This window comes from Sciurus carolinensis, chromosome 7 (assembly GCF_902686445.1).
Source record: "Sciurus carolinensis chromosome 7, mSciCar1.2, whole genome shotgun sequence".
Taxonomy (NCBI): Eukaryota; Metazoa; Chordata; class Mammalia; order Rodentia; family Sciuridae; genus Sciurus; species Sciurus carolinensis.
Genome location: NC_062219.1, coordinates 26,926,801 through 26,941,071, shown reverse-complemented (window position 1 = coordinate 26,941,071; position 14,271 = coordinate 26,926,801). Strand labels below are relative to the sequence as shown.

Here is a 14,271-nt window from a genome sequence, read left to right as displayed (position 1 = left end):
GTGAAGCAGCATGTGAATTTGAGCAGCAGTTAACCTAGGGTCTGGAAACTTCTGTCTGATTGCTTCATTATGTACAAGAAGCAGTAGCAGCAATATGATCATCAATATGGCACCAAGTGGCCATTCCTGATGCCACGTCAAAACCCTCTGTAGACTTGTGGAAGTTTAGTGCTTAAATAAACTCCGCATACTCCAATCCATCAGTCCTATACCTAGCATATAGGAAACACTGTAACTTAGATTTATGACCATTTTTGGCAAATACTTTTAGGTCATTTGATGAAAAATCAAATTAATTTCAGAGAAACTGGCCTGTTCTCACTTTGGCAGCCAAACAGATTCTCCACAACCGCCCCCCACCCTTTTTTTTTTTTTTAATTTTCTAACATGTTGACCAGAAGTCTTCAGGATTCTTAAAATTTTTATAAGAATCAAAGATACAGTGAAACAATTCTAAAACACCATGCAAAGAAGTCTCATCCTCTTGGGGCAAGGCAAAAGTTTTAAACTCAGATTAAATATATACCAGCCTCCTTTGCTTTTCCATCCCCTCCCTGCATTGCATTCAGATCCACTTTCACACCCAGGTACATGGTTCCCCTTCTCCAATGGTTACTGTCTTTACAGTGAGGACATTGGTGCCCAGAGAACAGAGTACTTGTCCCAGGGCTACAAGGCTGCCTGATGCAGATCCAAGACTGAATCCCAGCTTTTCAACCCCAGGCTAATTTTCTTCCTGCCAGAATGTTAAGGAGGGGTTTGTTGAGCTAATTCCCTATGGGAGTTTGTTTTAACAAAAATGTGTACCAAGTAGTTCAGGATCCTGTACAGTACAGGAGTATGGTGTCATGGAAGGAGGTTTTATTGGGAGTTGAAAGACATAAATTCTGATTCCTTCCTTTACCAGCCTCATTATCTGGGGCTGTTTACCAACTTTAAGAATTAAAGTTGGACGAGATGAATAGCTGGGAGATGGAATCACAGGGCTGGGGGTAAGGCTTAGACTTGCCCAGCGTCATGAGGCCCTAGATTTGATTCCCCAGTACTGCCAGAGGAAGAGAGGAAGAGTAATTATAATAAATGATGATAGTTTTTTAAAATGAGAAATATAATCCCAGCCTTGCCTACCTGCTTTGAGTTGTTTGGACAATCAAATGAAAAAAATGTTAGGTAGAAACAGCTTGAAAATTGGGATGTATTATCAATGTACTATTATTGTGCTTGACAGAATAAACAATTATCTGATCAAAGAGGCTGATTCTCCTATTAATTCTGATGAGGAAGCTCTGAAAGAAAAATCCATGTTAGGGTAATGCATACACATAAAATCTGGGCAGAATGGGCTGGTCTTGAATCAGGAAAGTGTTCAGCAATCAAAATATTTAAATGAGTAGATTTTTCTAACAACAGAGATGGCAGAATTTAGCTTTAGTTTTTCACATACAAAAGATACAACAGGATAACAGAAGAATGCCTTGAAAGTGAAAGAAACATGGATTGACTGAAAAAAACGAAATGTATAATGTGGTGGGGAAAGTTGCTGTGGACTTAGTACATAATTTGTCGAAGAAAAATTACCATCGTGCCGGCCATCTGGCTTTGACTGCCGTGCTTTATTTAGGGAAAACCTTGCTTTTTTTTCTTGGGCAGATATTGATGGCTTAGAGAGCAGTGCCATTGGTGGCCAGTTGATGGCCTCAGCTTCCACAGAGTCTCCTTTCACCCAGAGCAGGAGAATTGACGACTCCACAGTAGCAGGTAAGGACTTGGGTCTTGAGTTTACGAACATTTATCCAGGCTTGTGTTACCAGCACTTATATCACCATGTGGTGACACAAATGAACTAAGGATCGCATCTTGGCAGAAAAAGTACCTGACGGAAGCTACTCAGCATCATCCAGCTGATGATGCAACATTTATTATTTGTAAGCACAAAGTGAAACAAGCCAACACAGTCCAGTGAATCACGTCTCCTCTCAGAGAACTGCGTGCAACTCAGTGTGGCCAGTTGGATGGCCAGAGAACCAACCGCAGGCTTTTCTTTGCCAGGTGGTTGACGTCTCTGGAAAGTGACCCATACCCCTTCACGTTCTAGGTGTGGCTTTTGCTCGCTACATTCTGGTTGGCTGCTGGAAGAACTTGATCGATACGCTGTCAACCCCCCTGACTGGCCGCATGGCAGGGAGCTCCAAAGGGCTGGCCTTCATTCTGGGGGCTGAAGGCATCAAAGAGCAGAACCAAAAGGAACGTGACGCCATCTGCATGAGTCTGGATGGGCTGCGGAAGGCTGCCCGGCTGAGCTGTGCCCTAGGTACTGTGGGAGTGGTGTCCCTGACCAGGGGCCTGTGGGGGGCCCTGCCTTTAGAAGAGGCTCTGCCAGGTGAGGGGCTGGAGGACAGAGTTAAGGGGTAGCTGTTCGTTTCTTCTGAAGGGGTTGCTGCTAACTGCGCCTCAGCCCTTGCCCAGATGGCTGCTGCCTCCTGTGTCCAGGAAGAAAAAGAGGAAAAAGAAGTCCAAGAACCCAGCGATGCCATAGCACAAGGTAACAGCTGAAGAGCCAGAATCCACCTGGTGCTTTGGACACGGTGGGTGCCCCTCTGCACATGCCCATACGTGCCAGCGAACACTCACCATTCCGAGTGTGATACACTGCAGATGTACACCACTAATCACACGTCCCTCTGGCCACAGGCTTGGGGTGTTTGAGGTGAGGGGTGTACCCAGTGCTTTCAGAAGGTCCCTGTAGAGGTGAGAGACACACTGGCCATTGGTACCTGGAAAAGTGCAATCGGCTGCTAACAGGAGTCCATAGGTCCACCTGGCTGAGCTGTTTACACCTGTGTTGTCTCATGGCCACTATCTGTGGCACATCATCAAGGTGCCTGTTGGAAGGGCCCTCAGGGTCTAGTGGGCAAGGCGGACTGGCTAGTTTTCTGAAGGGCAAAATCAAACAGATGGAAGCAATCCACAAGGGGCACTTGAAAGATTTCACTCTTGTCAGAGTCCAGCTCTGTGGACTCAGGAAAGGACTGAGTTTTAACTTGTTAGATTGTCAATGATGCTCTGATTGTCTAGACCTAAGGGAAGGGAATGACCTTCCCAGTAACAATGGAAGATAAAAGGCAGACAGCAAGCAGGAGAAAGGCAAGCCTGGTCCAGACTGCACTAATACATACCATCCACCAGATGTGTGAAAACACTTGTCACAGAAACACTTGTACACTTTTAGATGAGAAAAACAATGTAGGTGAGTGGGCCTCAATCTCGAGTGAGATTTAGAGATCCATTTGAAAGCAAGGAAGTTCTCACAGATCCCCAATGTCCACTAAAAAAAAAAAATGATTTCCCAATTTTACTTATGGATTGTTCAATCATGAGCCACACAAAAATCCTTACATTTACAGTTCTCTAAAAAGTCACAAAACCAAAATCCAAAGTATTCTAGTTTTAAATAAGTAAGAAATTAAATCTGTATCACATTTATGAGACAAGTGACATTTTGCTAAAAATCACTTTGTTCTTTACAACAGAAATATGGTTTCAAGTTCTTTAAAGTCAGCTAGCTGTCTTTCTTGGTTCTGGATCATCACTGTTAACCCACAAATCTAGGGACTTGAAACCTTTATTCAAGGAAAACTGTGTTTTTTTGGTCTTGCCTGCGTCCTTTCTCATTAGACATTTATAATTATTATTTTTGGAGTGGCAGGGTACAGGGGATTGAACTCAGGGGCTCTTGACCACTGTGCAACATCCCCAGCCCTGTTTTGTATTTTTTATTTAGAGACAGGGTCTCACTAAGTTGCTTAGAGCCTCACTTTTGCTGAGGCTGGCTTTGAACTTGTGATCCTCCTATCTCAGCCTTCTGAGCCACTGGGATTACAGGCATGTGTCACTATGCCCAGCTAGTCATTTATAATTATAATAATTTGCTCTCATATATAATATAAACTCAGGGAGTGACATGATATGCTAATTTTCAGTTATAAAGAAGTCACCCTGGTGATCAGAAAGTACACACATAGTTGACTGTGTGATAATCACTGCAATAAAAGTAGAACATTCAACACTCTCAGAACTTCCAGACTGCCAGGGATTCCTCTGCAGTACCAAACTGAGCCCACAGTTGGAGGGTGAAGGCTCTGGGCACAGATGGCTTTAGCTGGAGTTGGCCTATGAAGCCCATCTACACTGCTATGCCTGAATCAGAGTCCTTGGGTGGGCGGGGAGGATCTGCACCAACCAGCTCAGGATCTGTCTGACTTCAGAGCCAGAGTTGGGGTCACCAGTTTGAATGGGGCCTCTCTGATGGGTAGTTTGCATGAACCGTGGGGACGGGCTAGAGAAGCGTTCGCTGCCAGTAAAGTCTCGTTTCCCTTTCGCCCTTGCATGACGACACCTTTGTTCATTCCCATCCTTTCTCTCTCCCTTTCTGTCTCCCTCATTCAGACTGCTATTTTAATAATGTCTTTCTGACACAGTGAAACTAAAAGTGGAGCAGAAACTGGAGCAGATGGGGAAGGTGCAGGGGGTGTGGCTGCACACGGCCCACGTCTTGTGCATGGATGCCATCCTCAGCGTAGGCCTGGAAATGGGAAGCCACAACCCGGACTGCTGGCCACACGTGTTCAGGTGCATGACGGGATCCTCACCCCTCTCCATGGCACCAGCCCTGCCTCGGGAGGCCCCAGGGGAGGCGGAGAGGGCAGACTCCAGGGTCTCCCAGCTCTTAAATGGATTAGGATTGATCCCTGAGTTTGAATACACTCCAGAGGAGAGAGAAAAAGAGAAGGAAGCTATAAAGGCCCCACTGAATGTGTGTTTTGGAGAGCAGAGGGACAGAACTGGATTTAGGGAATTGTGACTTACCTATCGTCGACATTGTCAAGAGAGGCAGGTGTGTTATAGGAAAAGTCAATTTCTTAAGTAAAGGATGGAAGAAGACCACATAAGTGAGTACTGTGGAAAATGTAAAAACAGTACTGTCAGCAACACAACATTGCCATGTTTATCTATATCCTCTTTACTGAAAGAAGGATTTTGGATAGCATGCATGTTTATATAAAATACCTAATTCGCCTTCTTTAATTCAACTAGACAAAAGAAAAATAAAATAGGTCTTCTGTGCCAAAGATTTTTCAAAAATTTGCCTTTGAACTTTGTAGTATCAAAACGAAAATAAACTCCCATCAATTATATAGTGCACAGTCCTGTAAGGTGAAAACCACAGAGTCCAAGTTCACCCGTGACTAAGACAAAAGTACTGCTCCCCACACTTAGGCATCAAGGCAGACCCAGTTCAATGGCAGGAGCACCATTCACCAAACAGGCATGGGACAGGCTGTGTCTTATCCCCCACAGCAGAGGCCTTGAGACCTCACACCAAGTGGCCAGGAGCATCAGGGCAACAGCCCAGAGCACCAGCCAGATTTGGGTTCAGTCTGACATCACCAAACCAAAGGCAGCCACAAGTGTTTGTTGAGTTTCAAAGGGGAAAGCACATGGAACATTCAAGGGTTAAAAAGCCAACCAACTTGAGAGGAAGGTGTGAAAGGACCAGGGTAAATCAGCCTGGGCAAGACGGGCTTCAGTATGCAGACTGGTGGCCGACAAGGAAAACCAGCAGTGTGTGTGGGATCAAAAAAGTCTGATTACAAACAATCCCCTGGATTAACCAGGTGTCCTTCCCCAGTGACTGGATTATTCTGAGATGAGAGACCTCTTATGAAGCATCTTCGTCCCAAGTTCAATTGGGAACAGACCCTGCAAGTTGGCAGTTGCACACACTGTTGCCATATTAGGGGACTGTCCCAAGTCCCCGTACCTCAACCCCCACGAGCTATGTGGAGCTTATCAGGACCAGGCAGGACTCGGCCCTTGTGGCAGGAGGGCCTGTCCACCCTGAGCTAGCTGTAGGATCCCATAGTAAGGAAATACGTCCAGCTACTCATCAGAGCACTATATGGAGGGGGAGAGGGTCCCTTGGAGGAACTAGCTCACATAGCCGGAGTCTAGACACACAGTGAGTTGGGCAGGATGAAGTGGGTGAACTGGGCTGCTTTGCCCTTCTTTCTCTCAGCACAGGGTGATGACTGAGAGAATCTGAGGAACCCCTCACCCATTTGAAGTCTGTATGGTCTAACTTAAAAAAAATTTTTTTTTTATGTGTGCGTGCATGGATAGATATTTATAGGTGTGGGAGAGAAGGAAGACAGGGCCGACTGAGCGGGGAGTGGGGCGGACTGCAGAGCTGGTTGTGTTTCACTGTGGGGTGGAGGTGAAATGGCCTGATGAGCTGCAGCACCTAAGAGCTGCTTGTCTTTGGCTCTCTCCAGGGTGTGTGAGTACGTGGGCACGTTGGAGCACACCCACTTCAGCGACGGCGCCTCGCAGCCGCCTCTGACCATCAGCCAGCCCCAGAAGGCACCCGGGGGCTCTGGACTCCTTGGGGACCTTGAGAGTGAGGGTTCCTCCCAGGAGCAGAGCCTGGAGCAGGGGCCCTCCCTGAGCACGGCCCCCGTGGTCCAGCCCCTCTCCATCCAAGAGCTGGTCCGCGAAGGCAGCCGGGGCCGGGCCTCGGACTTCCGCGGTGGCAGCCTCATGAGTGGGAGCAGCGCAGCCAAGGTGGTGCTCAGCTTGTCCACCCAGGCCGACAGGTATGCCCTGTCCCACACCCCCGAGGAGGATGCTGCACCTGTGTGGTCCCACAATTGGCCCAGGGACAACTTGACTAGCTTGCCAGTCATTTAAACCCCTTTCTGTATTTTTCAAGCAGTTCTGTCTCACCACACCACTCCTCAGAAGGACCCAATTTCTAGTGACTGTCCTCAGGGGTGAGGTAGGCTACCTGAGGTTCAACTGATTGGCATCTCGGGCAGCTTCACCTCCCAGGCCCTGGTTTCCTCATTAGTAAAATAGGGTGATTTTTCCAAGTAACTTGCCCACAGAGTAATTATGAGGTTGAATTCATCAGTACACCTAACAGCACCTAGACTAGAACTTGGCAAATAGTAAAAATCCACTGTTTTTATGATTTTTACTGTTCACAAAATCCCATGCCCAGGAGCATATGTTATTGATCAACACACAATAACCAGGTTAGGGGAAAATCAACAATGGCCCCAACTAGTTGGTGACACTTCCTGATGGTGAAAGTGCTTTGATCCCCGTGATACACCTCACCTAACTCCTTGGCATGTGGTCATCATGCCCCAGGCTTCGCAGAACTGGCACCATGAAGTTATTTAGAGAGGACAGACAGGAAGTGGCCAGGAATGTGGACTGAGCATTCTCTGGTCTGGGGCTTAGGAAGCCCTGACTTCCTTTCCTGGCTTTGACACTGACCAGTCATACCTATAGAAATAGTCACACTGAAATGCAGTGTCTCCACTCATGCATATAATATGAACATGTACAACCAGTGCAGTCATTTCAACTCAGCAAGTTGGCCATGAAAGTGTTTTGGCATCTGGGAAGTGATACGCAGGTGTCAGGTGGGGTTATAACCTGTACCCTTGTTTTCTTACTAGAATATGGGGCAAGAAATGGTTAGTGGCACCCAGAAGCCAATGGCATCAAAATTGGAATCACAAAACATTGATCAAAATGTGTTAATTTCAGTAATTTGTAAATATTTAATCTATGAATTCCCATCTTACACCTAATTTTACTCCTTGGAAAAGGTTCAGGACCCCTTTTCTTATTAATGATGCTTCCCCTCAAACTGTACATGGCATCCCTCAGCACCACTTGCCCTCTGGTGGCCCCACAGGCTGAGACCCAAGAGCAACATCAGGCTGACTTGCCTCCCTCCTCACTGTGGTCTAATGAAACTAGGATTTGACCTTTATACTTCTCATTCCAGGGCCCCAGGGATCCTCCCCCCACCTTTGTGCTACCCCCTTGATTCCTAAATCCTTCTTCTAGAAATGTCTGTGTCCAGCTGCATAGGAAACAAGAACAACCGACTAGGAAGTTCTTTTCATTATATTAGCATTCTGTGTGCTGGTGTGGACTGGGGATGGAACCCAGCGCCGTACACATGCCAAGCACTCCCCTGAGCTCCACCCTTATGCTCCACCCACCCTTCCAAAAGATACTTGAGCTCCCATATAGCGCTGGGTGTATGGTCTTAACTATTTTTTGTATCTTTCTCAGCACCAATCCCAGTGTTATATTCATCAATCAGACAGACAGAAGGCTCTTGGTTAATTTACTGGGTTTTAAAAAATATATATCTGATAGAATTGAAGCTAATTCAAAGGATTCCACCCTCAATTACTTTATTACCTTGAAGACACAAAGATTTTTTTTTAATGTGCTTTGTACCCTTTGAATCATCATCCCATAGTTAGCACACATTTGCGCATAGTAGAATAGATAAAATAATACCATGCATTTGTCTACAGTGTTTTCCAGCATTTTCATTAATCACTTCAACAAAATTACCATAATCATTCTGTCATAGAGACCTTGATGAATTGTTTGCAAATAACAGATGTCCTCCATTTGCACCCAGACTCTTTGAAGATGCTACAGACAAGCTGAACCTAATGGCTTTGGGAGGCTTCCTTTACCAGCTGAAGAAAGCATCGCAGTCCCAGCTTTTCCACTCTGTTACGGATACAGTCGATTACTCTCTGGCGATGCCAGGTAATTCTTTCCCAGAACTCAGCAGGAAACATCCCAGGTCTCTGATGCCAGCAGCACAACTGAGATTTGAGTTCACGTTTCCTTCTCACACAGTCCCACTAGGGAAGTTCAAGTGCAAGCTCGTCTTTCAGTTTTGAGGCACTGTATGTAAAGGGTAATGCATTCCATTGACGCTGCTGCCTGGGCTGGAGGCTGATGGGTTGTTCTGCTAAGGTCTGTGCTTATGATTTTGAAACTGTGTGGCAGGTTGCATCCCATGGGGGTGGGGGCCCTTCTCCATATCACACACCCATACTCACCTCAGTCCAGCCAGCTTGCAGAGCAGCCATTGATTTCAGAAGGGGTGGTAGAAGAGAAGAACGGAAGGGCTAACAGAAGCTTTATCCTTTTCTTAGGAAATAGCTCTCAGGTTTATCCTACTAAAGTTGGGTCAGTATCACTGCCTTCACAGATGAGGCCCAGTGAAGAGGAAAGGCTTCTTGAAGGCCAGACCCATGGAAGGAGGAAAAGAATTGTATCCAATTTCCCCAGAGTTCCAAATGAGTGGCATGTTGCTCACAGAGTCTGTGTGCTGAGGACACATCTTGGAGAGTGGTGGTTTGCTCTGTATAATCACCAAGGTCCCTTCAATCTTAGGAATCTGAGGTTCTGAGGTATTTAGCCTGATGATGCTTGCTGTAGATTTTGATGTGAGAACCAACCACCATCCTTTCCCCACTAGTTTTTCATCGACTTTCAAACCTTAGCTATATAAAACCATCAGACTTCTGGAGCATCTCTGAGTGCAGAGGTAGCCTTCAGAGTCTTTGGCATTGGAGAAAACAGGAAGCTCTGAGCTGACAGAGAAATAATGAGCAGGATCCGGAAGAGGTGGCAAGCCAGTGGAAGGAGCTCTGGCTTTGGGGTCCATCAGATCTGAATTAAAGTGCTGCCTTTGCTACTTTCCAGCTGCATCATCTGAGCATGTCATTTCATCTTTCAGGCATTCAATGTTCTACCCCATAAAATGGCAATAATTGTATTTACTTCTTAAGGTTGATTTAAAGTGGTTAAAGATGTAAAGAACCAACACGGTGTCTGGTTCAGTAAATGTCTCTGGGTTATTAGGACTGCTATTCTGAAGTCTGTTGGCATGACCAATTAGAAAGGAGCCTAGTGGTTGGACAAGCCAGATAAAGATCAGCATTCTGGAGGATGCACAGGGCTGCGGTAGAAGGAAGTGGGGAAAAGTAGGGTGACAGTGGCAAAGAAGTAGCAAGAAACCAGAGTAGGCAAAAATTATATGGAGCCACACAGAGCAGGTTAACTGGCAGCACATGACTACCTAGAAAAAGGACCTGACCTGCTCTGAAAGTGACCAACCTGCTGAAATGCTGTTAAGGATTGGCAGAGGGTGACAGTAACCATAACCACAATAGCTAAAAAGCACTCATCCGTTTATGTACCAGGCCTGAAGCTGAGCACTTACTGTGTATTACCACATTATTTAACCCTTAAAACGACTTTAAGAACTAGGCATGAGTACCCACAGTTCCACAGAGAAGATAATTAGGTGCTAGAAAGAAACCTGTGGCCCGTCAAGGCACAACCACTAAATGGTGGAAAGGACCTGAGCCCAGGCAGTCTGACTCCCCAGCCGCCTACCTGACTACTGCTTCATTCCTTTTTTTAACAAATCTTCTTCATGCCTATCCCATCCCAGGGACTGGGACATGGTGGTGAACGAGAGAGAGGTGCTGGCCTTGCTGAGTGTACCACCTGGTCTCTTTTGAGTGGCGGGTCATCCCCTCTCGTTGGTTAACCTGTGCTGAAGAGTCCTCTGGTCTGAGAACAGTGCCTTGATTCTCAACTGTTCGCCCTCTGATTTGAATAGGTCAATGACTTTCAAGTGTGGGCTTTCTGGCTTTTATGTCCTGCCTTCCTGTAGGGGAAGTTAAATCCACCCAAGACCGCAAAAGCGCGCTTCACCTGTTCCGCCTGGGGGACGCCATGCTAAGGATCGTCCGGAGCAAGGCCCGGCCCCTGCTGCACGTGATGCGCTGCTGGAGCCTTGTGGCCCCACACCTGGTGGAGGTGAGCCTGGAAGGTGGGAAGAGGCTGGGCTACTAGTGCAGGAAGTCCTGCTGCAAAGCAGCCTCAGGGCAGCTATCAGCAAAGAGCATGGTGGCCATGGGGCAGCAGGAACTCCCCCATCACCTGCTCACAAGCACACTTGTTCTCCCTTGGCACCTCGAGGTGTCCAAAGACTCACCCCAAAGGGCAGTGCCATCCTGGTCCCACTGTGGCCTGCTCTCGTTACAATTCTCTGCACCCCCAGGTCTTTACTCTTTAGGATCTGCTGTCAGTCTGAGTCTGGAGCTGGGACTGGGCATGTTGGCACACGCCTGTAATCCCAACAACTCAGGATGCCAAGGCAGGAGGATCACAAGTTTAAAACCAGCCTCAGCAACTTAGCGAGGTCCTAAGCAACATAGTGAGACCCTAAGCAACTTAGTGAGGCCCTAAGCAACACAGAGGACGGGGGATGTAGTTCAGTGGCTAAGCACCCCTGAGTTTAATCCTGGTAACAAAAGAAAAAAAAATAAATAAAACAAACAATGGGTTCCTAATATCTTCACTTTTACACATTAATATAAAGAGAATGTCTCTTGCCACTCTCTTTTTTCTAATAACTTACTCAGGAGAGTGTTCTCTCAGGGGAACCACATGCCCTTATTTCCCCAACAAAACTAACACCAAGACCCTTCTGCTCTCCAAGAAAGCAGTTTGTAGGATAAACTTTGTGGCTCTTCTATCTCTAAGCATCTTAATATGGGATGCCTGCCTCCTTCTAAATGGCCAGACAGAAGTGTTGTCCCATTTTACAGTGGTCTATTCTTAGCCCAGTAAGAATAAGAGTGCTGTAGCTTCTTAAGAATGGTGCTATTCTTTCAGCACTTACCTGGTAAAGTTATGTTGCACAATAAAGAATGGGGGGGGGGTGTGTGCTTAATTCCTAACCTGAGAACATTCTAGTAGGATAAAGGAGTAGAAATATCAATTTTGTCACATAAGAGTGTATCAGCTATATATTATACAGTAATAAATCACCCCATAAGCCTAGCAGCTTCAAACAACAATCACTTGTTTAGCTCATGATTTGTGGGTCAGAAATTTGAGGAAGACTCATCTGGGTAGTTCCTATCTTGGCCAGGCTTGGCCAATTTGGTCAGCTAGTTCAAAGACCATGACCAAAGCTGAAGCGGTGGCTCCTCTTGGACAGCACTCACCTAGCATACGCAAAGACCATGACCAACTGGCTCATGGTACCTTGATTGGGAAGGCTGAGCAAATTGGTTCCTCTGTGCATGACCTTTCATGTAGACTGACCTCCAACAGACCAACTTCTGTTCACATGGCATAGAATTCCCAAGAACAGCAAGAGAGCAAACCCCACATCACAAATACTTTTCAATTCTCTACTTACATAATGTTCACTCTTATATGGCTGACCAAAGAAAGTCCCAAGTCCAAGTTCAGGTCATTGTGGGAGAGGACTTCTAAAGGGTGCAGCTATAAGGAGGTGTGACCAATCAGAACTCTTGTTGCAACCCACCTCACTGAGGGACAGATTATTCACCTGATCTTCATGTTCAGGACATGGCTAATGATGGACCATGAGCAGTTTCATGACTAGGTTTTGGTGTCTTTACAGTGAGCATGTTCCTTGCCATCCAAGAAAATTATCATGCTGAAGAAGAAAAAAATTACTAGAAACTTACTGCCTCAGTGTAATGAGGTGGGCTGGAAAAGCTGTTATAAACCCATTCTTAATGCTGATGTCCTCCTGGTGTCCCACTCTCTCCTGCACCGTGTAGGCTGCCTGCCACAAGGAGAGACATGTGTCCCAGAAGGCAGTTTCCTTCATCCACGACATCCTGACGGAGGTCCTCACTGACTGGAACGAGCTGCCTCATTTTCACTTCAACGAAGCACTCTTCCGACCTTTTGAGCGTATTATGCAGCTGGAGTTGTGTGATGAAGATGTCCAAGATCAGGTCAGTGTGCCACAGTGTTCTGCATCGCCAGAGCAAACAGCGAGTGCAATGGCAGGCACCATCCTAGGAGCTCTGCCTAAATGATCTTCCCAATGATCCTGTGTTGGGTCAGTGACAAATTCAGGTTAAGCAGTTTGGCCAAGGATACCTAGTTAATAATTGCAGGAACTGGGATTTGGAGCTAAACAATCTGGCTGGACTGTACTCTTAACCACTGTCGCCCTCTCTACTGGGAGACAAACAGGAAAGAAACCAGCAGCAGACATAACTAACCCGCTAGTGGGCTGGGAATGCAAACAGACCCTTTCTCTAAAATCCACTTACAGTGTTGAATAAAGGTTTTTAATTTCCTTTAAATGCAATGACATGCTAGCAAGAAAATAAAATACAGCTAGAGAGAAGAAAGGAATAAAAAAGGGAGCTCACAAAAATAGAAGGGAGAACAGTAGAGGAAAGGGATGGTTAGGAAGGAAGGAAAAGAAGAGGTAATGGAAAAAGAACCTGATCAAATTGTGTTATGTGCACATATGAACATGTCACGGTGAATCCCAGGATTATATATAATTGTAATGCACCAATAAAAACATTTTTTAAAAAGAAATATTAAAACACCCTAAATTAAGTGACAGTAGGAAGCCAACCAAGGAAGCAGAGCCCTGCAGCTGATTTTTCCAGAAGGGATCTGCCATCAGGTGAAGCAGTAGTTCTGCATATCATATTTTTGAGGGCTCAGGGACAGAAGAAAATCCTCACTACAAACCTTATAAGCTGGTGTTGGCTCAGGCCAAGGTTGAAGTAGAAACAAGCCCAAGTGCCACCCTCCCTGAGCATACTTTCAACCTGTCACTAACATGGGCTCTTAATAGAGATTTTTAAAAATAAGTAAATAGTTCTCTAGGATTGAAAATTACAAGCTGGCCTTTTCCTAGGATCTGTGTATGAAATAGTATAGGAATCTGAGAAGCTTCACACAGGAACCACACAGAAGCAACAGAATCCCCCTGCAGGAACTCATGTCAACTCAGCCATGGAAGAATTCCACAAATAAAGTTTCAAGATACGTGAGCTCATGCTATTTAAAAAAAAAAAATCACCAAACACACAGGAAAAGAAAGCAGTAGTTAGGACTGCCAAAGCAGCAGATGACACCATCAGAGCTAAAAAAGAACTGAATTGAAATATTGGTATCGTCCACACAGAGTACCAAATCCATATGTAAGTTTAAGAAGAGAAATGAATGAAAATCTGAATTGACACCTAACAAGCAGGTTGAGAGATTCTAATAATGAACTAAGCCATTCACATCAACTTTCCAAAAGAGAAACAACTAGAAAAAGTTGGATTTAAAAAATTATTTTTTCAGTCACTTGAAGACATCAGAGTACAAAACAGTGATTTGGGAGAAAAAGAAAACCTAGAATGGTATGCCTGGTATTTGAAGCTGCTTTTCCTAAAAGTAAACTGAAAAAGAAAACTGAAAGACAGAGAAGCTAAGCAAAGTTGAGTCTAGGATGTGCCATTCTGGTAACTTCTGAAGAGAAAGAGGTATTGTAGGAAGAAGACTGAGCCTTAAGTAAATTAGTCA

At 45.6% G+C, this 14,271-nt stretch overlaps 1 protein-coding gene across 1 annotated transcript in view; it reads left to right on the top strand.

Annotated features, from left to right (window-relative positions):
• Nucleotides 1-14,271, top strand: part of Arfgef3 (ARFGEF family member 3) — a 160,768-nt gene that overhangs the window by 105,385 nt on the left and 41,112 nt on the right. Inside the window, exons 15-22 of the mRNA XM_047557835.1 lie at nucleotides 1,651-1,758; nucleotides 2,096-2,311; nucleotides 2,432-2,542; nucleotides 4,479-4,629; nucleotides 6,333-6,653; nucleotides 8,516-8,649; nucleotides 10,577-10,722; nucleotides 12,507-12,686. Of these exons, the coding sequence (XP_047413791.1) occupies nucleotides 1,651-1,758; nucleotides 2,096-2,311; nucleotides 2,432-2,542; nucleotides 4,479-4,629; nucleotides 6,333-6,653; nucleotides 8,516-8,649; nucleotides 10,577-10,722; nucleotides 12,507-12,686 (1,367 nt within the window). The remainder of the gene's footprint in view (nucleotides 1-1,650; nucleotides 1,759-2,095; nucleotides 2,312-2,431; nucleotides 2,543-4,478; nucleotides 4,630-6,332; nucleotides 6,654-8,515; nucleotides 8,650-10,576; nucleotides 10,723-12,506; nucleotides 12,687-14,271) is intronic.